The 25,802-nt window shown below is 36.0% G+C and overlaps 3 protein-coding genes across 4 annotated transcripts in view; 1 reads left to right on the plus strand and 2 right to left on the minus strand.

Moving 5' to 3' along the window:
- Positions 1-234: 234 nt before the first annotated feature.
- Positions 235-5,100, minus strand: LOC128895693 (regulator of nonsense transcripts 3A). The gene is made up of 5 exons (XM_054158518.1): positions 4,192-5,100; positions 3,345-3,759; positions 3,113-3,264; positions 1,027-1,971; positions 235-956 (listed from the first exon to the last, which is right to left on the minus strand). The coding sequence occupies exons 1-5, from the start codon at positions 4,312-4,314 to the stop codon at positions 744-746; spliced, it is 1,848 nt and encodes a 615-aa protein (XP_054014493.1). The 5' UTR covers positions 4,315-5,100; the 3' UTR covers positions 235-743.
- Positions 5,101-5,159: 59 nt separating this feature from the next.
- Positions 5,160-13,874, minus strand: LOC128895690 (golgin subfamily A member 1). The gene is made up of 8 exons (XM_054158514.1): positions 13,157-13,874; positions 12,439-12,835; positions 12,265-12,353; positions 12,033-12,161; positions 9,030-9,557; positions 6,698-7,225; positions 6,398-6,628; positions 5,160-6,279 (listed from the first exon to the last, which is right to left on the minus strand). Exons 1-8 carry the CDS (start codon positions 13,265-13,267, stop codon positions 6,124-6,126), a joined length of 2,169 nt encoding a protein of 722 aa, XP_054014489.1. The 5' UTR covers positions 13,268-13,874; the 3' UTR covers positions 5,160-6,123.
- A 152-nt stretch (positions 13,875-14,026) lies between these two features.
- LOC128895686 (centrosomin) overlaps positions 14,027-25,802 on the plus strand; it is a 33,459-nt gene continuing 21,683 nt past the window's right edge. The window contains exons 1-2 of one of the 2 annotated variants that reach the window (XM_054158505.1): positions 14,027-14,175; positions 21,798-21,853. In XM_054158505.1, coding sequence (XP_054014480.1) covers positions 14,126-14,175; positions 21,798-21,853 — 106 coding nt within the window. In that variant the 5' untranslated portion in view covers positions 14,027-14,125. Of the gene's footprint in view, positions 14,176-16,455; positions 16,744-21,797; positions 21,854-25,802 lie in introns of those variants that run through there. The other variant, XM_054158504.1, reaches the window with a different exon arrangement.

Consider the following 25,802-nt stretch of genomic DNA (forward strand, 5'->3'; position numbering starts at 1 on the left):
GAAAAATGCCCAAGTTTGTAATGAAAATAATTCCTCCTCTGTACATTACATTTACGTTGGTCTTGTTTTTTGTAAACGTTTGTTAGGGCCCACTGGCCCCCATCTAGCTAGGGTACCTCAGGGTTGCTAAGCCCGTACCGTAGTTGCATATTCGCTCGCTACAGTCCCTGAGGGCTCGCCTCCAACTAAAATTGAATAACTATTCATAAAAATGATAAATTTTACATATATATTAATATATTGTAGTGTTATAAAGCATGCACTGTATTAACCATGTATTTATAAAAAATAAAGAATAATTTATTAAAATATGTCGGTGGTGCCATCTTAAAGAAACGATGGGAACTATTTTCACTACAAACTTGAATGTTTTGGAATATTTAATAAATAATAGTTTAATTCGTGAATTTATGACGAATGTTAATCCATCTATTGGTATTGCTGAACGAACAAAAAATTAATGTAATTGTCCAAACAGAAACTTACCGTATAATTACATATAATTATTTGAAGTAGGTTACTTCAGATGTTGTAATCACTTTTTCAGTAAAAAATATTAAATCAGAGTTTTTATAATTTACGAATGCATGAATTTAACGATATTAAGTAGGATACTTTATTTTATTATGCACTGTATGATAGTGTATGTTGTGAGAAAGACTAGTGTAAAAATGTTGTATGTTAACACAGGTTTGACGCATGTATCGCTAATGTTTTATAGGAGTTGTAAAACTTAGTATTTGTTATACCAAATCACGACTAACGCTACGTTTAAACGTCATAGAACGTACTTCCGTTCCAGCTTTTCCCGATTTACAAAGATTGGGTGTATTAGGATTCGGAGTTGGACTTTGGGAAAGAGATGCTCGCTCGTCGTTGCTAGATTTTTCTCGTTCCAATCTTTGTTTACTGAATTTTCCCATTCCAGGGCGATATATTTCCATGGTGGGTCGATCCTGTTAATATTTTATGAAAAATAAAGTAACCGAGTATATTATTAATATTTCAATATAAATAAATACGTACCTTGTTTCTAATCCTACGTTCCAATCGTGGATCTTTTTTGTCTTTTTCTTTATCCTCGTTTTCAGCCTTTTGAAGATTATTTTGATCGCCGCCGTCTAAAGATTTATGTCGTCTTAAACAACTTCCATCTCCCGTACCTCCGTCGCCGCCACTTTCAAGGGAACTACGCCTCTTTGTGACTTTTGAATCTTTCTTCTCCTCGGGATCATTCCCCTGGTTACCTTCTTTGTTGATATGTTCGTTAGATTTTGACTTTTGCGTACATTTATTAGTTTCTTCAGTTGTCATTAGACGTACTGTCGTTTCCTGTGCAGACTCTTCCACTGCCATTATATTTTTGTTGGTTTCCTCTTTTTCCTTATTTGTACTAATGTCTACATCATCGTTATTTTTTATAGATTCCTCTTTCTCCTTAATACTTTCGTATAAATCAACTTGTGATTCCTTTCTCTGAGAATCCTCTTCCTCATTTTTTAATTTTATACCACTTTCAGCATCGATATTGAACTCTAGATGTTGTTTTTTCGTTTCTGCAAGTCTTTTCTTTTCTTGCCTCATTTTTTCATAACTTTTACCCCGTCTTTCTTCAATTCTTCGTTCTCTAAAATCTTTAATATCCTCTTTAAAATCACATTTTCTGTCGTCTTTTACATCGTTCCTTCTATCGTCTTTTATATTATCCCTTTCGTCGCGTCTTCCATATACTTTTTTATCATCGTGCCGTCTTTGATGTTTTATTTCTCTGTCTTTGTTTCTGTCTTCAAGTCTTTCTCTATACGCTTTTGTTATCGGTTTGGAATCTCGATCCCAAGATATTTTTTCACGTAATTTATCTTCTTTTTTAATACGATTTTTCATATCTTTTGATGGTAGTTTATCTTTTTCCTCTTTATTTTCTTTATTATCTTTACATGTTTCTTTATCAAGTTCTGGATTTTTTAAAACCTATAACAGAACGAAATTTTTATTTTAAGCGATGAATTCTTACTATGTCTTTAACGATAGATCGTAGTTATCACAGTAAGTTGTATAATAAATGACAATAAATCAAAACACAATTTTCACTTTTTTTTTCTAAAAACAATTTCTCTTACAAAATTTCATGTATACAAACTAGATGATAGTAAATTAATTGTATCTTAATAAATGCATACAAATTTTGCATACAATAAGAAACAGAAAATGTATATAGTATTTAACTAAATCGCATAAATAACAAATTATTCTTTCCCTCCCGTAACCTCATATCATTCGGTAAATAACGTAAATTTCCCTGCTAATCATTTGCAGTTCCTGTTTCATGAATGTTTACGATACGCTGGCAGTCCTTTCTCGCAAATCGTTTTAAAAGGATAAACTTTCGAACAATCGAAAACAGTGCTGCAACTTCTTGATTTTGATATTTCTACCGGTGTATCCATTTTCCAAGTTTTGTGTAAATTACTGAATTGAGATTTTGACAATGCAGAAAAATAATTTTTATTGCTAATGTACTGAGACGTGTATTTAGCGTTATTATAAATATAATTATTTTTAATATTAATCCAATGATCGTATTTATTTTTCCTGCGATTATTATTTTTTTCTTTGTAATTTCTCTCGTAAAAGTAAAATAATTTTGGATGTTTATTACTATAATGCCAATGCTCGTTAACGCGAGGCATGCTTCTAACACAGTTTATGTATATTTCTGTATTTTCATTTCTATAAGATTGTTGCTGCACATTCGATGCATTCTTTTCCATTGACATTGCGATTAGATTTCTATTATTGGAGATTTCTTCTTTGCATTTATAGGGCATACTCAGACTTTCGTTAGAATGATTAAGAAATACATCTTCCGACTTGGCAGTTGAGGTAGTGGAAAGGAAGGAATACTTGGTCTGGTTATCTTCAATGTTACATATGGACTGCAGGGTGAAAAGATTAGTATCAGCAAATACAGTAGAGAATAATGCTTAAAATTTAAGTATACAATTTTCATTATATATTAGGATACATTACACTTTTTTATTCTATACTGTATTTGGAGGTAAATTAAAATGTATTTGAACTAATAGATTGTAAGTAAAAAATATAGTGTCACCTTAGATATAATGGGATCTTCCTTTTTTCGTCTCCTTTCTAAATCTCTTCGCCGTCGTTCCTCGCGTTTCTCGTCTCTGAGACGTTGTTTCTCCTGTTTCAGTTGTTTTACATGTTCCAAAAGTGGCGTGATAGTAACTTTCTTTGGTGTATCTATATAAACAAAGTACAAAATATGAATCTATATATATATAAAACATATTGAAACATAACGTAATTGATAAATGACTTACTATCCTGTGGTTGATATGAATACTCTGTTTTTGGCTGTGCTACATTAGACTCGGCTTCTTGATTTTTAAGACTTTCTAAGAAACTAACATAATAAGGATCCGATTCTATGGTGCCACATTTTAAATCCTTCTTTTTCCCTACTCTTTTTTTTGGCAACCTTTGAAAAGGTGCAAACTCTACCACTGCTGGATATTCTGTGCCTTTGGAGTCAACAAATACATAATTATCAAATTTCTCCCTGAACATAAATATGTCCTGTTGCTCTGCAAAGTTAATATAAGCACGAGAAAAGGCAAATTGTCCCATTGACATGTCAGCTTTCACAAAATATAGATAGTCATTCTCTGGTAAAGGAGAGACTTGCTCTAAGAACTGATCTTGTGTCATAGTTGGAGGAAGTCTTCGTATTACTACCTAAAAATATAATTCAAAGTAAATAAAAATATGCAATGAATTATTTTTTTTCCAGATCATTGAACTTCCTTTTATTCATTATATTAATATAAATGAAATATTTGTTACTTTTTATTCAAAAATCTAAATTAAATGTTATGTGACTAAATGTCAAAACCTAATCTAGTATTTTATGACAATGTTATATCTGCTCTGTGCATCATGTATGGTTTGTTATTTAAAATCTGAGACAATACTTCGTACAAGTTGCATCGCGTGAATACGATTTCTTTTACGAGAATGTCATGTAAATATATTACGCTGAAAATAGAACTCGCATCGTCGTTTTGTCCCGTACATGATGTCTATATAACATTACATGCAGACGAGAAATACTGTACATGAACATTAAACGATTGACGATACTCTCAGCATCGTTGTAATCGATAATACCTTTGTCATAGGTCGGCATTTCTCTTTTTTATTATCTTTAGCTTTTCCGACATCTGGAGAACTAGTTTGTGCCTCATTTTGTGCGGCTGTCTCAGACTGTTGTGTTTCCTCGGTCATTGTCATCTACATTTATTTAATTTGTCGACAATTGAAACTTATTCGGTGTCGATTCGATTCACTCTGATCGAAATTAATGATTGGGGCATGCAATTTTCTTCGAGTCATCAAAATAAACGTTTCCGTTTACAAAGTTTTCGCGGCCATCTTGATCACTCAATCATAAAAAATACTATCGAACGAAGAGTTTCTAGCGACGAGTCAGGGTATTTCACTAGGTTAGCATATTTTTTGTTAACATTGTACGTCCACGAGATGGCGTTGCATTTGAATTACGTAACGTACCATTTAATTTTAGGAATTAAAATAGAAAACATGAGAATGATCATTTTATTATCATACGATAAGTGTTTCAAATGCAATGATAAAAGAATTATGCTTTCATAAACACGTATATGTTCATAGATGAAAACAGATAATATAAAATTTTATAAAATTTTTTCATTGAAAACAAAAATTCTCTAAACAAAACCAGATGACTTGTAACGGAAGTTCATTGGTCCGTAATGTCTCTTCCCAGGAGTGGGTCGATAAATATATTTTTATTCGTATTACTGTAATCGATATCTATATATTTACTCTTGTTGGCTCTTTCACTGTAAAACCGTACTTATTATACATTAATAGAGTTATACGATCACAAATAATAATCATGGCATTTACTCATAACTTCATGAACAATGAAGCCAAAACAGGTTTTACCTAATGTTTACAACCGACCTGCAGCCACATCTATATAGAGTCTTAAATTTGTTAAGAAAATTCTAAGTTTCTTACATCATACAACGATGCAACCATCTATACTCTTCGAATTACATCAACCAATGTTGATTAGTTATAAGATGAATAAATATGAAAAAATGTAATATTTTTTTGTATATAAAGTGTTGCATACATAAAGTTCGTGTATATCAGGAAATTTTAAATTAAATATTTTGTCTTGTAATAAAATGCCTCGTATCGTAATGTATTCGTATACAGAAATTGAGTTAATTAGAATTCTTACATATTAAGTATTGCAAAGTGATTGTGTGTGTGTGTGTATGTGTGCGCGCGCGCGCGTATATATATGTATGTGTGCATTACCTGGCATTTGCATACGAAAACAATGTATAGCGTGACTCAATGTCGAACATACATTGTATATTGTGTATATATTTCCTGCTAATTTATTTATGTTGATATACACGATAGACATCGGTACCAAAGTCGGGCGTTAATTGTCTAATTACTCTGAGCTAATTAATCCATTACTCGATGCGATTACAAATTTAATCGTGAATAGCTTGCAACCATTATCGAATAAATTAATCACCATTCTGTTGCAAGGGACTAACGATTAACTGAACTCACCGGAAATTAGATCAATCTGACGATCGATTATTCAATGTGAATAATACGATGTCATAGAAATTAACGATTAATTCAACTGCTAATCATCATAAGCGATTTACAATTAATGCAATCATTAATCGATATTTTGATTAAATTTTGCCCAACAATGATCGGTACAAACTTCTATATTCAACATACTGATTTGTCTAAAGGTAACGTTCGTTACCGCGCGTCTTTGAAGCTCACTACGATCTGTATCTCTAGCCTTTGTGAATAAATTATGTACGTATCGTAAACGTTAAATATTTTACAAAATTTATGAAATTCCTAGCTTATAAATTTGTTCGTCCCTTTCCTAATCGTTCAAACTGTTCTAGATCATTTGTTGTTGATCACGGATGCAACCCAACTTTTCGATTTCAACCACGAATCCGCGACCACTTTCATGATACCTATAGGAAGTAGGATTTGTTTCAGCTATCAGCTGGGCGGTATAGCTTTGGCAGTTTGTCCAAAACCTAAATTTGGCCTGGTGCCAAACCATGACATTTTCCATTCTAAAGTTTCTTGCAGTAATCGCTCTTCCTCGGGGGAAAAATGTAGAAGAGTAGCGACCGCTCTCGTTAAGTGAAGGGCCTTGAAAAAAAAAACAAACAAAAGATACATCAATTTGGAAATTTATATAACGAAGGGGATGACCTCTTTTTCTTCGTTTTAATATAATTTAATTTATTTATATAATAATATAATTTACCTCGTATTCCCTACTGGTTAGGAACTTTATGAGAACATGTTTAAGGTATTTAAAGTTGACGTCATCATCTCTCGTGTTGTTATGCCTAGCAGTAACAGTCTTCGACGAACTTGGTTTGAGAATTGCTGCAGAAGGTTCTGCGTCGCTATCCAATGATGACGACGGAACTCTCAACTCTCGTTGAAGGGTCTTCTTCATATCCGATAACCGTTGCTGCAAGACTTTGATTGTCTAAAAATACACCCAAATATTAGTATCGTGTACAATAATTTCGTTAATATTTATTTTTCTTAAATTTACCTTGGTCTTTTCGTTCAATTGTTCTTCTAGATCCAGCAAACTACTTTTAAGAAGTTTCTCGCTCCTCTCCATTTTCTCATTGTTTCGTTCCGTTTCTTCCAATTCTGACAACCTTTGTTTCGTTTCTTCTAGCGTTGACATTGCATGTTCTATTTCCTTAATTTTACTTTGTAAATTGTGCTCGAGACTTTCTACCCTACTTTGCAATTCCCCATTTTCAATTTCATGCTGTCGATTCTCTTGTTTTACGATTTCAATATCCTGAGAGACTTGAGCATTTCTTAGCAGTGCGGAGTCTTTTTCGCCTCTTTCTTTTTCTAGGCATACTCTTAGCGTTGCCGATGCTGTTCGTTCAGATTCTAGATCTTCTCTCAAACGCGCTAATTCTAAGTGCAAAGAGGAATTATTCGTTCGTTCTCCTTCCAAAGAAAGACGAAGATGCGCTACTTCTGAGGTGGCAGCTGAAAGTTTCGTTGTTGTTTCTTCTAAGTCGTGTTTCATTTGGATGATCTCCTTCGAAGAAGATTCCTGGTAAGAGAACAAAGAACAAAATAACGTTAGTGTTACCCAATGTCAAAAGCATCAAGCACAGAAATTGTAATTTTGCATTGGTAGAATTTGCTGAAATGATTTGTAATATATATCTTTGGAATTCATGGTACAATCGAAGCTTATCACCGAAAAATTTGAAAGTATAACAAAATATATGATGAAAGCATGAGTAAAATTAACATGGAGCAATAACTACAAATTTTCAAAAAAAAAAAAAGTATTTTATATAAATACTTTACGATACTTTGTGGTCGAGTTGGCATCAGAACTTGTACCTAATCTAAGTATAGAAGTTGTCCTTGTCTTCTGTTACTTATTACTATATTGTTAATTAGATTTTCAAGTTACCGATTATTAATAATAAATATTGGTAAGGTAGTTCGTTTACATGTATTATCTAGTTTGAATTCGACGAGTTGAATAAATGTTTGTTTAACAAAGAAATATTTTTCAAGTTCGAAGTAGAATGATTGATTGTTTATTTATTTTGTAACAGTTGTCGCTTGTGCCATTAATTCCAAAGCCCGAACCAAAAGTTTACTGTTGGTTCGAACATACTCGGTCGACGTGAAAAACTTTAACAATGACGTTTGGTTTTTCAATGAAGCTTTCAAATTCTTCTATTTAACCATTCTATCCTCTATTCTATATAATATACGATACGTTTTCCTTGAATCGTTTCCATCTGGACACGCATTCCTAATATTTACAGCAACGTAAACGTAATCGGACTGTGTTGTTGGTGTAGCAAAATATAATATAGTTTGTTACCCTGTAAGAAAACAATCGTGTACACATTCGTGTGTATGATATATAAAAAGCCGCTTGATAGGGGGATATAAAAATGGGTTAAAAACAAGCACAAAACGAATACGATATCTATTTAATTTATTTGTTTGTTTTCTTTATTCCACAAATAAAATATACAGAAATGCGTTCGTACATAAAAATGTTATTATGTTGATACTATTTAATTTTCATGTACAAAGGCAATGCGAGCGAAATATAGGATTTGAAAAAGTTGACCAAAATAACCTTGGTCGAGTTTGTCAACAAATAATGCCGAGTTTGATAAAAGTATAATATACGTAATAAATTTTCTGCATGCTCATAACGATAAATCAAAAAATTACGAACAAAAGAATGTGCTAGTAAATACGCATGAAATAAATGTTCTGTGCGTCAAGCACAAGCATCTCAGAAAAAACATGCAAGTAAATAGGCGACATGTAGTTTCCAATTACGAGTTAACATACGATGCCTCCTACGCGTTTCAGTACTGTTATAGTTATCGCGTGATAGCGAACTCGTCAAATAGTTAGCGAAACCGTCAAAAAAAGTGATCAATTGTCACGATTAACAACTAGGAAAAACTCTGATTTCTAAAAACAAACATCTAATCACACACAACTGCGAAACATTAAAATATGAAATGGTCACTTTCTTAAATACTAACTTTCCTTCTTTCGATATACCGATATGAAAAGCAAAGTCGATCGAAATACAAACAAAAACTGCTGCAATCTTATTTAAATTCGGAACTTTGTTATTACATACAAGCGATTGTATACTATAATATGCCTCGCATAATAAAAAAGAAAGACTCCATAAAGAAGAATAACACAAAAACTTCGAAGACTACTACTCATCCCTGTAATCGTTCGAGAAATCTGCCATTTGATATACAGGAAATATTCATTTCTTTGCATCTCAAGATCTAATGGAACATCTTCTTCAAAACAATCTAGTCCATGCATGACTACATATCGCGGTAACTCACAATTTGTCGCTTAAACTCTTCCACCTCATCATCGACGCTGGCCCGGAGCTCTTTCAGTTCCGTGGCCATCTCGTCGATGTCTTCAGCCATGCGCAAAAGCTTGGCGTCTTTCGTAGCCATGACAACATTGTTCACCTCTATTTCAGCTTCTAGGTGTTTGATCCTTTGTCTCAGTTTTTCGCTTTCCTCTTCGACTCGTCTCCTTTCCAGACCTTCCTCGCCAGCCTGTCTGCTAAGTCTTCCAACTTGCGTTTCCAAGCTAGATATCTTTCCCGACCAACTAGTTTTTATATCGGACAAATGAAGATGTGCCTCTTCTAATTTCCTTTCTAACAGTGCTCTTTCTCTCATAAGATCAGCTATTCTCTCGTCAACCGTTACTTGATCGTTAGTTCCTAAAGCAACTCTTTGTTCTAACACAAAAACTTTATCCTTTAGGTGGCGTACTTCTTCCTCAGTCAGTGCCAGTTGAGAGGAAAGTTGAGTTTTCTCGCGCTGAGTAGAATGACGCAGTGTCTCCATTTCATCCTGGAAATGGCGACGTTGTTATCAAAGATGTATGTTACTCCTATTGTTATTACAATTTGCTCTGCGAAGCTTTGTCGCGAACCTTACCAAAGCATTGCCAGCACATAAATATGAGTTATAGTATCGGAAATAATTCAAACCTTATGAACCCAAGATTAAGCAAATGATGATGAATTCAATGAATGACAATAATATTGATAGTGAACAAAATAATGAAAGAAAATAATGAAGCAGAAATAAAGCCTGAGTTAAATCAATTTCTTGTTGTAAAAAATTGATAAAGACTTTGTCGTTTACTATAAATGAATACAATAGCAATTGAATTTGATAAAAAAAATGTATAAAATTATCCACTCATTATCTGGAATTAATTATTCCACGCTGTTACGAGAGTAACAACATTGGAGTGTGAGTACTGCAGTAGAAAGAATTTAGATATTTTAAATGAAATTTTATTATAATATGAGAATATTTGTATCTATTAGACCACTTCCATTAGTTCAGCGTTTCTCAAACTAGGATTCACAGGTTTTCAGAAAAAAAATAGATATATTGTATTGATGAATAAGAAAAATGTTTTTGTAATATTTTTTTATTACTAAAAGCATTTTCAAACTTAGTGAATCATTGGTGATAGCTTTTTCAAGTTTATAATCTTCTTATTTTGTTTCTAAGAAAAGTAATAGAAGATACTTTTAGCAAAAAATAAAAATTAGATAAAGTAAATTTGTTTGTTTAGAAATAATAATTTAATTCTATTCTGGGGAGTTTGGATAAGTTTGAGAAACACTGCACTAGTTACATGCATTTCTCCTAAGTTATAAAATTTTGCACCAAGGAGAAAATTACATAAACAGCAACACTGATGTAAGTATAATTTATAGAAGTTATTTATGTTGCAGAATAGCAGCAAAGCTTTAAAGACGTACCTCTAGCATCAGCAGTAGCAGCAGCGAATTAGCGGAAATTACCGCCTACTCTGATCTCCAATGCTCTCGTATATCAAAGTTTTCCAATCTTCATGCGTTTGTTGTTTTCACAAAACTTTTCAATATCACTTAGGTTTTGCTCATGTTCCATAACCAATTAAAAGAATTTTGTTCTTTCATAACTTGTTTGTACTCGAAAGATGTCTACCTTCTCTGAATGAAATTTTATCAAAATGAAATCAAGAACTCTTGTAATAAAATATTTGAAAAACATTTTAAGAGTACAAGTAAGAGTTATGGAACATATGCGCATTTGTTTCATTTTTAACGAATGTCCGAAATATATGTTCGAAACTATCAAATACTTAAAGAGTCTCGACCGTAAGTCGCAAAGTACATCATGGATTGGTATTGTGTATCAATATAAAAATGTGCGGAAAAAACATGGCCAATCGTGACAAAAACAAAAAGCTATATATAAAATAAAAAAAAATATCAAACAGCTTCAAAATAAAGTTAAAGTATTTAAAAAGAAGCGTGCTTATATCTAAAAAAATATATGGTCGTTAACTTCACAAAAGACCATATGACATGTAACTGGTATTACAAAAATAAAAACAATGTTTAAACAAAACGATAAAATAAATATGAACAAACTGATTTTTCCATGCACCTTTAACCGTTTTCCACGAAAAGACGTCCCATATTATTAATGAGTACAGAGTACGATACACAATATAATAAAAATACGTGTTTCAAAATTAATCTATACTAGAGGTAAACCAATATATAGTTTTCGAATTAATATAACATTAAACTTATGCATAGAAAATTAGTTCATTCAAAGTAATTTGTTTTTACTAAAAATATTGTTAAAGAAAATAAATATACCAGAAATTTGTCTCAATTAACAATTTCATTTTATCATGCTACGAATGCTATAATTGTTGCTTAATAAATCAACATTATTTAAATTCTTTAGTAGTACACATTCTGATGGATTGTTAAAAAATTGTTATTTGTAAATAGTTATTAGTTGGAAAAAATATATGTTAATAATATTTACTTTGAATAGTACTTCCCTTTCGTACATATGCATCGCGGAAATAGAATGATATGTAACATTCGGGAAATCATTAATTTTTCTTCAAATAATCAACTGCAAAATTTCTCCTCAAACTGGTGACACATTTATACATACATGAAAATTAAATGTAATTATAAGACATCGTGTAACATATACAGCTAAAACGGTAGTTACATATGTGTAATTTGATGCTTAAAAATGGCAAATTCTTTTGATAAATGTCACTGGTGTAATAAACGTTGTGGAAGATTTAAAAATAAAAAGTGTATATAAATCTTTCTGAACTAAAATCATTAAAATATGCTCCATGTTTACTTACTCAAATGGTGTCAATCAAGCAACTTATATTACATTAACACAATTACATGAAATAATTATGTTAACATAATCTTATAGTTCATGGCGTATTCGAGGTGATATTCAGAATCAACCAAAGCAACTATCGCATAATGTACTCACCTGTACGTTATTCAGTTCATCTTCATATCGCCTAAGACGTGAAACTTCGGACCTTAGGCTTTCAATTTCGGCAGTGGTCGCTTTTAAATGTTGCGTTTTTTCGTCTACTTCTTGTTCTTTAACCAGTAACTTAAACGAGAAAGAAGAAAAACATGCAGGTGAAACATAACTTTTCTGAAGTATAACATAATAATATACAGATATATTTATATATATAAAAAATGAAACATACTAAATGTTTTACTTTTGCCATCTCCTGTATTTGCAAATCTTCTAATTGTTCTGCATCTTCTTGAAAACTGTACAATTTCTTTTTATATTCTGAAACATGATAAAAATAATAAAAATATAAAAATTTGTTCTTCCAATTACAGTGTATCAAACTGGAATCCCAAAATAAGCACACCTTCCGCATCTTTAAGGGCCAGTTCTATCGATCGTTTTGTGCGTTCTGTATTCTGTAATTCTTCTTCCAATTTATTTTTTTCCTTTTCCTGTTTTTCAACAACTTTTTTCCACTCTTTCTCTCTCTCATAGAGCCTTACTTTCCATTCTTCCTCCTTTTTTTCCATTCGTTTCATTAATTCTGCCTCTTTTTTGGCTAACCTTTTCCTCCATTCTTCTTCCCTATTCTCAAACCTCTTGATGTCTTTCGCGGACAATTGCATACCATCGCTTAATTTAAGATCAAACGTACTACTATCCCTTTTCAAAGAGATTGGTGGAGAAGGAGATGTTGTATTTTCTTCACGTGAACCATCTAATGAAATTTGGGATCCAGTGATGCTGTTCATGGAACCTGCCTGTAAAATATACAAAAACAACCATACAATTAAAGAAAAGTCATAACAAAACTCATAATCGGCAGAGTACATTCCAAGTAGTTTCAAGACATTAACATAATCGGATGATAAACATACGTAATACTAATGAATATCTGGAGAACATATGTAGAAACAATAAGTGATATTTAATTTCAATTACTCATGCGTTTGCTCGGTAATTAACGATACGAAACGATGGCAAGAAACTAATCAGTGCCTATAAATAAATCTATCGGTCGTTTATGGTAGCGATATCGCATTATATCGATACCTATATCACGTACACACAGAAATGTTTACCTGGGACATATGCTTCGAGTTAATACCGCGCACGTTGCCGGCATTTCTAACGACAGTTGACACGTCACTCCCCGTTTCCTCTCGTATTTTATTCTTTAACGTCGCAAACATGTTGTAATAATACCGAAGGGGACAAGCAGAAAATGACAACTACCACCTGTCAACGTTGTTGTGCTGACTCTTGTGCCCGCCTATCAGGGCAACGTTAATAAAGATCAGGGAACAGAATCGTAACGTGCCAGGAATTCATTCTTCAACAATACATCGCCTCGCTCAGTTTCATTGAGTCATCGTTAAATCATGCGACATACACGCGACGCAAATTTTACGAAATCAACTGGTACATCAAAGATAAACGATTGCCATTCTGACCACTCGCGAGTTAACCAGACACCAACAGATACCAAGCCACTGGCTCAGAAGTCGATATATATATAGCTTCTATCCCTCCTGTTTTCGGCAATTTAGGGTACAATTGCATTAAGCGCGAAATGCAAATGACAGAACTGCTCGATGTTCTGTGAGGATGTCACGAATATCACAGTTTAAAAGGGTTTCGTCACGTGACAGTTAACACTGCTTCGACAAGTGTATACTTTGATTAAAAAAACAACGAGGACAATGCACTAAATAGATGCAACGCTTTTTATTCCACAGTGTGTTAATTACATAATATTGCCACCGTTTCTAAACTGCGTTTCATTGTGGATCTATCCTTTTTATTGAGTTTCTAGACCAATGAAACTATCGGACTGCTAGGAACGTTTCGTTTTGGAGGTTAGAAACAAAATGTCGTCGTTGGTAGTATTGACAGCGGCGCGGTGAAACTATAGCACGTGGATTTAGCGCGTGCAGCGGAAGCATTCGGAGTTAGTGTTTTTAAATTTGACGGTTGAAAGTGTACGTGTTTGATGTTTGTCTAATTTTAAGTTATACATTGATGAATAATTGTGATGAGATCAAATTAAAATGGGGGAATATTTAGATGACACGGCTGCAGTGGTAAATTACTTCGATGAGTAAGTACAATTGTAAAATTTAGCTTGTTACGTATGACGCTATTTTTATCTTCGACAGGAGGAGGTCTGTTTTTCTCGTAAATTGTCATCTCTTTAATTCTATGTCTTACCACTCCGAAACAAACTTTGATGCAGGTTATTTGGTCTTATACGTGTTTCGTATTACGTATTTGTTGGTTAACATCAAATATCATCAAGTATTGTTGTTTACTAAGTGACAATTGCCTTTTACAAATCCACTTTTTAACATGTTTGAAGTTGTTTAATTTTAAAGAATTCGTTTATTCATAACATTATTTTATAAGTTTGCTATAGATCTTTATATGAACATATCCTTTTGTCGAAAAGAAATAAATTGTGTATCGTAGTCATCTTGTACTCATTATTATCTATTATTATTCATAAAGTGTCTGTTAACATGATCAATAACAGTGATCTGACGATTTTCTAACATTTCTGTAAATTTTCAGGGCTAGAAGATTACAAGTACGCCTTCTTTGTAAAACTTACGATTCTTGAATGTTAAATGAAACAATTTTTATATCGGATTACATTACCACGTCATGATGATAAGCTTACCTTACATAAAACACATTAAATTACGAGCCAGAAATTTGTAATAGAGCTCCTACTAATTAATCATTTTATAAAATACTATACTTTTACGTTACATATATATTAGATCAGAAACTAAAATATATATATTCGTATTAAAAAAATATAAGACCATTGTATTAATGCCTTTAAGTTTTCTATATGCCTTGTACAATAAACATTGAATTATTCGTTGTTTGTTCAAACAGTGACTATCTTATTCAGCAGGGTTAGAGGTCACTCTTTGCTGTAGTGGTTCTCAAGTAAAATTTTATTCTATGAACTGCGCGTAGGAAATTCGGTTTTTCGGAACGCTAGGAACACAGGATGTGCTTTATCAGAAAAGTAGAATCGTAAAGCAGTCAGATATACCGAGCAGTAATCGGTGCGTAATCGAGTCACTTTACACGTCAGAAGTTCGTGAAATTTCTTTCAATAAGGATGAAGATACTTTCCTGCAAATTTCCCCTCAGAGCATTAGGAAGATTAATATTATATTATTTAATCTTGAATGAAAAATGAGTCGATATTAATATAATCGACGAACTAGGATCCTTCGTGCTAATTTCATAACGGTATTGGAAATTACTCAAGTACCTCTCCTACCCTTTGCTACAGCGTTATTTTCCCTGATCACCGTAACGAATAGTCTCTAATTCCTCTCCGCTAGCCTACTTCAAAGCGAGATTTGCATACAGCCAACATCTCGCTTCGAGCCACTAATGAGAAACACTGCGTTTGACCGATGCGTTTCGTTTAGTCTGCTAGCAAACCCTGCTTTTATCTGTTTTTGTCACTCGTCTCTCCCTTCAACCACGCGCGCACCGTCTGTTCTTTATCTCCGCTACTACGAGAGTATTCGTCCCTCTTTCGTTTGGGCTCTGCTCGATCATCTCTGTCGCTCCTGGGGTCGCTGTACACGAATCTTTCCGACCTTAAACCCTCCGCCCTCCGTCCCCTAGCTGGCCCCCTCTACAATCTGTGCCGCCGCCTGACTTCAGTCGCGTACAATCCGTCGCTGGAGCACGACGAGTCGCAGTTGTTGCACTTGTTCGAAAATAAACGTGCTTGCTCGTATCATTCTATCGCGACAACGATAAGGATATATTCACGGACACTCGTGTATTGTGTGCGACGTACAAGTGAAATTTTCCCAATTCCATTCGCGCGATCGTACAATCCCCTCGCGATGGAAGACGTTAGACCCGCGAGAAAACGATTGCTCTCCTCCAAAAGAACTGTGTTCAAGTACAAACTGCTGATTCAGTGACAGGGTGCCCGTTTCTCAGGGGTGAAGTTACCGGTTTTTTTTTTGTAGTTTCTTCGCTGGGACACCCTCGAGCCAGCAAAGTGGACAGTCGAACAGTTAAAGGGACAGTGGAACTAGAGTGTTTTCGTTGAGACAAGTGAATCATCTGGCGTGTCGTCTCGAGCGAGAGTTATCTCACTGATCGATCCAGGAGCATATAGGTCGCGCTAACGTGATTCCAGCTCGGTGGAGATTTTTGTTTCTTTTTGGACGGTTCGACTGCGCAAAAATAATCGTCGAAAGTATCCTTCCAATACCCTTTCGACGGTGGTTCTTAAGACTGACGGGGGAGGATTCGTTGACGTTGACGATATGCTCGCTTGAAACTCTACCTTGATGTAGACCAACAATTCTGTGCCAAATATACGTGCCAAAGTGTTTTCACTGAAAGTACAACTTTTTTTATTAGTATTATCGTATCGAACGTTATATATCGTTGTTATAGTTTTATTCGTAAGTTTCGTTTTTGAAGCGTTTCGCGTTTCGCGTTGAAGACTCACTGTTGTTTTGTACGAATATTGGATAGTATTTTTAAGCGTTTCGATGAGGAACAATTGTCGCAATATGTTTTTCGCCGGCTACGGATATTCCAATCATCAACAAAACAGTCCTTCGTCGCCGACCAGGACGAGCGTCTGGGGCACCGTTTACAGTCCATTTCGTAGGTGAGCACTCACTGGTCAGACTAAAATAGATAAACGACATTATCATTTATATAAAAACGTCAAATAACGATTAAGAAATAAACAGTTGCTCGGTACTTGTTGTTATATCAAAATTAGAATTCGAAATACAGAATGAAATATTTGATAAAGACGAACAAATTTAATTATGCAATTGAAAGCGAAGCGATTCCCGGTACTCGACTATTTTTAACGAGCATAGTTTCGAACTTTGATTCCACCGTGATGTTGGTATTGTAAAATTGGGACGGCCTGTTTTTGTAATTCACGCGAATTGGGGTAGCGTATGCCCTATTTTTCTGGTAGTATGACGTCATTCGTAACGCGGTACCACCCTCTGTATTTATATATTGCTCGCAATTTTGGAGCAGAGGACCAAGTAAACATCGGATATTAAATATTTCTTGAAAGACTAATACGGAAATGCTTATACTTAAACTAGAGCAACAAATGATTAAATATAAAAACCTGAATTCGTTTCTATACGTAATACATAATAAACAGAATATACTCGAGACACCTAGACATTACTAATATTAACTTATATCGGCATACGTTGATATAGATAATGGAAAAACTACTCAAAAAAACTTTATTCATTATTCAAAAGATCCTGTAATAAAATAATGAATCACTTGTGGCCAAGAAAACAACGTCAAACGATGATGTCATTCGAGCAGATTCATCAATCCAATATTTACTCCGAACTTGGGTTTTACTCGAACATTGCAAATCAAGTTTAATATCGCGCTATCCCGCTGCGCGTGGTGTTGAACGATAGTAGAACGACCTCGCGTTGACGTGCAAAGTTCCCTCAATTACCAGATCGTTAACCGTATTAACTTGCCCAGTTAAACAATTAGCTCGGCCCTGTCGAATGGAAACCATTGTTTACGAGGCGATGCACGACCCGCGGTAGCGTTCTTACGTCGCGACGCGTGGGTGTCCAGTGGGCGAAAGAGTTCGTTTAAGGCCTTTAATGAACGCACGCGACACTTAGCGAGCCTATGCGCATGCAGATCGTTGCAGTTTAGTCGAACTTGTCGGCGACCGTGCTGCGCACATACGATCCGCCGTGTCACGACCTTTGGGGCGATAAATCGCGAAGGATTTCCTTTGTTTTCCAATAGATTTCCAGCTGGGACGAGTGGGACTCTTCAGGTAAACAAAACGGGCCAGCAGCTGGCAAGGAAAATTATTTTCCAAAATAGAGGAATGCACGAGAAAACTTTCCATGTAGAATTATCATTCCAGGACTGGACTGAGCTTGATAAACTATTTATGTTCTGATTAGTCAAACAATTATTATTATTTCGTGCAATAACCAGTTTGTAACAACGGTAAAATTTATTCGATTAAAATCAATATAAACGAATTGTGGGCGAGTCTACTCGTTTACATATTTTAGATACATGCAGTCTCTTTTAAAAAATAAGAATACAATAATTTAAAAAGATAACTGTCTAATAGTGCCTCCATAAAAAAATACAAAAGTAGTACAACGTAGAATAGCTATTGGCACGTCTCTGACGCCACGATTTTCAATTTCCTGGAAGACTAACGGCACATGGAATTGAAAGAGACTGCATTGTAGCGGTTTCTTTGATTTTCGTTCCAGCAATGAAATATTTATTGCTGTTATTCGAGGCTGTCAAACCGAATCCAGCCGTCGCGCATCGAAAAACTAACAAGGCAAAGGTTTGGCCCCAAAATATTCACGACAAACAATCTATATTTAGGTAACCAAAGGGCGGGCATCTTTTATGTAGCTCTAGTTACTTCGACCCGGCGACTCGCTTCCGCCGCAAAAACTTTGTTCTCGCGCTTTCAATGGGAACCATCGTATTGCGCGTCGAAGGTAATCTTAAAGTCGAGGAAAAGCCAGGCAAATGCAGCTCCATTGAATGTGGAAACATCTCGAAACCAGCTGAGACTCTCTGTCCAAGTATATCAACGAAATTGCGATTCGAATGGAGCAATTGTCTATTCGTAAATTTGATTTATGATGTTAGTAATTTTGAAATATTCTACAGGGAAATATAATCTAGACTCTAGATTCTAGAGTATAATTAGTAGCAGGAAATTAGTAAGAGGAATACTTCACTAAAACTTATATTACTTCGATAACATGGAGTGATCTAATATATATTTATATAGTATATGTATAGTATATATGTATACGTAAATATATGATTTACGTTAGATAATATCCGAAAAATAATTATCGAAAGAGATTCTCCAGAATCCTATAGAAAGTCTGTATACCTCACTGTGGATTCGATTGAAGCTTGAAGCACGAACTGCGTGCTCCTGTTTCGGTCCATGCCACCATATCTGCTCTCCAGTATTGATTACTTACACAACCACCCTCCACCTTACCAGATGACGGCAACTCTGTGCGTCATTCCATAATATTGTTTCCATTCTTGCCATTTTCACTCCGAATTGCAGCATCGAAAATGGTCACTCTTCTTTTGAGCTAAAAAATAATAATAGATTTGTCTATTTCACTCAGCTGATAACAATGCTACTGTCTCAACACTCACCGCAATAAGTCAAATAATAACACATCTGGCAGGATGCATAATGGTCCAGTGGTGAAAGGGTCGAACTGCTAATCCAGACTCTTACCTAAATCGTTACATAATAAATCTTAATTATATAATCACCAACGTTGATTATCACCTGCTCTCATTTAGCAGGTAAATTAAAAATCGCTATTTTCTATAGTATACAAAGATACAGTTGTATCGTACATAATGGATACGCGTTGACCTCGGTCATAGCGTTAATAGGCGTTCTATGGCTCACTCTGAATTTCACGGTTAGAATTTCCTTTACGTAAACCCGTCTTGCCCCTCGTAAACTTCGTAATAATAATATCAACGCCGCTGTTGTCACCCGCGGGCCCTCTTCGCGACTTCGTTTCGGTCAGCGCGACTTCTGAAGCGTTCTCAGGGATTCCGAGAAGTCTGGATCCGGATTAGTTAAACGCGGACGTTAAGGGTTGCGCTTAATATATCAGAGTCGGATGTTGAGTCGTACGGGCGAAAAAGAGGATGGGGGAGGATCGCGAATAGAAAATAGAAAACTTTCTTTATCTTTGATGGAATCGTCGCCCAACCGAAAGTGGCAAAAACTGGTGCCCTGATTTTATTTTTCTTGAACCACGCTATTGGATCTAAGAAATTTTATTTCGAGATGTAGATCGAGTTCTATGCCTACGAGTTAATTTTATTTTTATTTTTGGGGACTTACGCGGTGACGGTATATTTGCAGTAGCATTATCCGTTACGCTAGAAACAAGGAGAAAAATGCACTGGAGGGAGGAAAATGAACTATCGATAAGAGGTAGAATTAATATTGACCTATTCGTCGGTTTGCTTGATAAGTAATGTTTGCTCGTATGTTGGGAGGTTTACTAATTTTAACTGGAAAGAGATTAAGTTCGCCGATTTATCTTTCAGCGAGGGTGATTCATAATCAGCTGTTAATCATACAGTATATATAACTATAGACTGCGAGATAGCAGCATTGCTGCTTAGGAATCCCCTTTAGTCCTTATTCGCAAACAAATCGTTGTTCTTAGAAAGTTCAGAATATCAGACTACTTCAAATGTAAGACGTGTCTAATGATTTTTTAATAAATCGGTATACATAGCACTCAAAAGAAAAAAAAAGAAATGACATTCGCACGGTTTCCTTAACGTTTACAGATTTAAATTAAAAAATTGCCCTTGTATGAATTACTTTTTTAAATATTCTATGGGGTCACTCATTGATGGTTTAGGGTTCGAGGCGACTTTGGGCTCGGATATGCCAGACAGCGCGGGGCTGGCAAATAATAGCAGAACTCTTAGAACTTGTTAAGATCCGCGACAACCCGACTGGAGGGACGTTATCCCGTTAATTACTCATTTCGCGTTTCAACACTGGCCGGCAGGAATAGCGTTTGGATGAAATCTAAATTAAACCTTTCTGGAAATTCTGCATTTCCTTATTGCTTTTACGTAGTTTGAAGTGGCCCGGCGTTATAAATCACTGACATGCCACGCAAACGGTTTTGCATCACGTTAAGCCGCGGTTCGTTCGAACGATGAGAATCGCAATAAAAATCTGGGTCGCGTTTAATTATAACGAGTCGGTCCTCGAGAAAATTTCAGCCTCTGCTGGCAGGACGACGACGATCTTACTCCATTTCGTTCGTTAATTCGGTGCTTCAATTAATCCGGAGGAACTTTTGGGAGCAGCGCTGCCGGAGCGTGATCTTTGTCGATATGCTAATACCTAACTAACTTTGTAGTACCGTTTCAAATTTCAAATGTGACAACTAGACCGCGGGTGTTTATGCAAGGATGCGTACAAATGCGCGAATATATAAAATATGGTAAATAAAATACACTTCGAGATTACTGCTACATTTCAAGATTTGCTTTCCTTTCTCGTTTAAAATTCGAATCGAACATTTTTACGCAACGCAACGGAAAACTATAATCGATCCGCTCGAATTCTCGCGTGAAAATTCCTGGAGGGTAATTCCAACGGCATTCTTCGAATTGTCGACGATGGCGCTGATTAATCCCTTATGTATGCGTAACGCTCGTCCTTACCGAACCGATGTTTTGGTCTTGGGCGATCGTCGTTCCGTAAATAGAAGTCGAGTTTCATTTTGATCCTTTTTAAAAGTTTTATCTAATTCGGGTCTAGTTCGGCGCAGTCTGTTCACCGTAGTATCAGGACCCACCAAGTGCCTCCACCTCCGTTTTCAGACGTATTCCGAAAATAAAACCGTCTTCGAGTCTTTTGTTGTCGTCCCGCCGAAAGCGTAAAAAGAGATTCGTCTCCCTCGACTCCTTTTCTTCTTCTTGGACATTTTAGCGCCATGCCGTGGTCGAATATCGATGGAAATATAGGGCAGAATTTGATATTAAAAATTCTTCTTATCTTCGGGCGATTCCTCTGAAAAATGATTGCTTAGGTGACTCTAGTTGTTCGATGCCCTTGGATTTGCGATTAATTATTATATTTTGTTGCAGCACGACTATGACCATGCCGGATATCTCGATGAGCCAGACCCTTCCGTTAACGAATGGTAAGCGAGGAATTTATTTTTCTAGTTTAGTATACTGTAAGTTCATAGTTTCGTACCGATATTTTCATATTCTATCATAATTCTATATATTAAAAGTATAATATTGCCCCAAACCACGATACTATAAAGTGTATATCCTGTGCACAAATCAAAGAAGAATTGCGTAACTACGAATAATCTGCAGAAATGTCTTCCTTCGTCGCTTTCTTATTTCATCTCTGTTAATGATGCGTTAAAGTGCGCATTGTGATCGGAAGATCGTCGCTTTTTGCACATCGAGAACTGCGGATCGTTACGAATGGACCGGATACAATTTTACGGTCTGCGATCGAGGCTGATCGTTGCGTAATAATCGATCACGGAGATGTATTTATTACTTGTAGCCCTGTCTCGTGTCGCGTGAAGATGCCCAACCGAGATTAGCTGATTGGTTTCAACGGCAAACCACCGATATATTGGGTCTGACAATGGAGCGATCAGTTACCTTCCTCTTTCCCTAGCGAAACTACCTTCATTGGTCATTTCCCTTAAGCAATTGCGCCTCTATCGGCATCGCACAACAGACGACTGCGCTGCGAGACGAGCCGTCGCAGTTGTCGAATCTTTTCATATGGAAAATATGTATATAATTACGTATCGTAACATTACGATATTAATGTATGCAAAAGATGACGTCATATTATTTTTATATCGTATAACGAAGATAATATTATTATTAATTATCACAATATTATAATGTAACAAATATGTGTATATATTCTCTAATATCTTGATCCTTAATAATTATATAATCTTCATACATGTGTAGAATCTCTGTGCTTATTGAAGGGATTTGTCTAAATTAAACGATAGCTTTGATATTTCCAAATAAATTGTTCGTTACATATATGCAAAGTTACATATATGTAAAGTTTATCCATGTACATATTTATAATGAAACATTTATTTGAAAACATCGCACCACCTCGAATTAACAATTATTACGCACTAAAACATAATTCGTTACAATAAAGCCATCTACTTGATTACCACCGTGTTAGGCCAACGACAATTGCACTGTACCACATTCGACAGATCATATTTTCAACGGGCAGTGCTATTTCTCTGGCTATTACCGAGAGAAAATTGCATCAGCAATTGTTGCTCTGAGAAAAAACTGCGCTACAGGGTCCCCTACGTCAATACGACCATGCTCGCGACTCGTTGTAAGGCGACCGTGCCGCAGAGTTAAGGTAACAATAGCAACTGGAGAAATTCTGTCTAATAAAGACCAGCGCGAATTCGTATACGCGGTGGCGTCTCGGCAATTGCATCTATTGCGATGAAAACAGGGGCAACGAACCTAGTTCCTCGCTGTAACAGCTATTTCATGTCTACGCCGACGCAGACGTTATCTAGCGTCTGTAGCAGGGGTGGTCACGGCCCTAGATTCGAGTTCGACATCCAGCCAAGTATCTTCGGGCTTATTAATTATGGTTCTATGACGAATACTATATTAGATCAATAATAATTCAATTCTAAATCAGTTTAGTGGTAATCGAACTCGTAATTTAAATGCAGAAAGGTGTAGAGAAGTTGCAGCGTCGGGAACCAGTGGTCATCGGCTGAAGAATAGGGCAACGTGGCCACCGCTGGTTTATAGTAACGCATAAATTTGGCCCAGGGTAAACGAATCCGTGCCAGAGCCGCCCGACGTCTCCTGTTTTCGTCCACGTTTCCGTGATCGGCAGATCTATAGATAAAATCGCGCGTCCACTGTTCTCTGCCATAGTTAATTTAATTATCCCTCGTCGTGAAACAGCTGCGCGCAGCTTTTAATTCGGATAACACTGTCTGGGCTGTGCGCACTTGTTCGCTGCTTCGAGATCTCCAGATAATCGAAACGGTCGTTCGACGGATCGCTTGATCCGACGAATGGTATTAATCATAGACAGGGAAGCTTTTGTGTGGCGGAATCGGCCGGGTCACAAACAATTTCACGAATGCCTCTTGTCCATCGGAAATGCCGATGATTTTCCTGAAATAGGATTCGAGAATTGTTGAATACGTCACGGGGTGGTTTGGAATGCGACGAATGCTAACGTTAAGATTTGTCGCGGGCTCCTGCTAAAATTAACAATGGCTGGCGAAAATAAAAGGGATTGGTTTCTCCTACGATTCAGTGTTTGGCATTTTAGATTATGATATCCAAAGCTTTGTAGGCTCATAGGTTATAGTAATCGATCTCGTGGAACCTCAAATAGATTCTGGCGAAAATGAAAGGGATTGGTTCCTCCTACGATTCAGTGTTTGGCATTTTAGATTATGATATTCAAATCTTTGTAGCTCATAGTTATAGTAATCGATCTTATGGAACCTCAAATAGATTCTTTAAATATAAGAACAAATGTATTTAACATCATAAGATACAAAGCTGTTGGAGTGGTTAACAGTGTACACAGAGCTTCGAAATATCGTAATGCAATCTAAGAATATGTATGGCAACCAAAATAACAAATACTGAATTGTTTCAAACCGATCCTCCTTTTTCATTGTTTACACTTCTATAACAACGACTTTCCATTGGTTCTCAATTTCCACTGTGGTTATTGACAGTAGCGTTCGCAAACAGATCCTCACGAAGGGTGGTTAACAATATGCCCGACTCTAAAATTACGCGGAACGAGAGAGGATTCGCGCACAGACGCTTGACGAGTTGGTTTAACGACGGTGGTCGAGAGCGTTCGAAGCTCCGGTATTCAATACAAATTTCGCATACCGCACCGTGGAAAGTTTAGACGCTAGAGGAGAGCCGGGCCAGCTGGAGCAACAAACAACCAGTTCGATTGGACAATGCACCCGTGTGCGGCTATCTGCCAGCAACATCGCCGCCGAATGTTCGCAAAGGTGGCGAATAACGCCGCCGCGTAGGACCAACGTGGCAAACGTGTTACAGAAATAAATACAGAACAGAGTCGCGACACCGTCGCGGTTCCTCGTGCTCCTCTTGTCGCGGGCCCACCGAAATAAATGGACCACCGCTTCCTGTAATCCGAGATCGCGATAAACACTTTTCTAGGATACTCGCGGCGACGCAGTAATTGTTCAAATCGACTAACTTCTTTGGAAAAAAAAAAGAAAAATTACTTTTGACGTACAGAGGAAATCCTGGTTGCAAAACGGTCGCGAGAAACTTGAGTATTATACAGAAGGGAGTTATAATATTCTTTTTTAACGAGGTATGGATTAAATATCGTCATCGAATTGAGATTTTTAGGGAATGGAGACATTTTTCCTCGAGTAATCATATGAGCATTTCTAAAGCATTTCTTTTTTTTAAATACGACATTAATAACCAAGCATCCGCCGCGAAAGTCTTTTAACTAATCCACCGAATTAATTACAAAGCGAATCCCGTTCCCCAGAAATTCGACTGCCGAACTTCGCAAACGTGTTAGTCAATGTTTGGGTCATCGAGAGTTTTCATAGTTGTTTAGGTTATCAAACCGTGCCGTTGGATACATAAACGTGATTTAAGCGCCGCGAGTAACGTATACTTCGGTGGAGCAGTAATCGCGGCATACGTCGAGGATTAATTGCTCGATTCAACGGTGTTGCCCGCGTGTAATTTTCATTTATACTTTGACATGATTGGGCCTCGGCCAGACGCCTACATGTCTGCTATAAAATAATTTTTGGAAAAAAAATTTAACCGACTTTAAAAAAGGTACAGTGAAAAGTACGAAATAATTTCTAGTTAATTTATATGAATACGCACTACCTTTAGATATATTTGTTTAGAAGTATGGTACGCATTACCGACGGAGCAATCTGTATTACCGACAGAGCACTCTACATTACCGACAGAGTAATCTGCATTACCGACAGAGCAATCTACATTACCGACGGAGTAATCTGTATTGCCGACAGAGCAATCCAAATTACCGACAGAGCAATCCAAATTACCGAC

Source organism: Hylaeus anthracinus, unplaced genomic scaffold (genome assembly GCF_026225885.1).
Source record: "Hylaeus anthracinus isolate JK02 unplaced genomic scaffold, UHH_iyHylAnth1.0_haploid 5, whole genome shotgun sequence".
In the NCBI taxonomy this organism is placed as follows: Eukaryota; Metazoa; Arthropoda; class Insecta; order Hymenoptera; family Colletidae; genus Hylaeus; species Hylaeus anthracinus.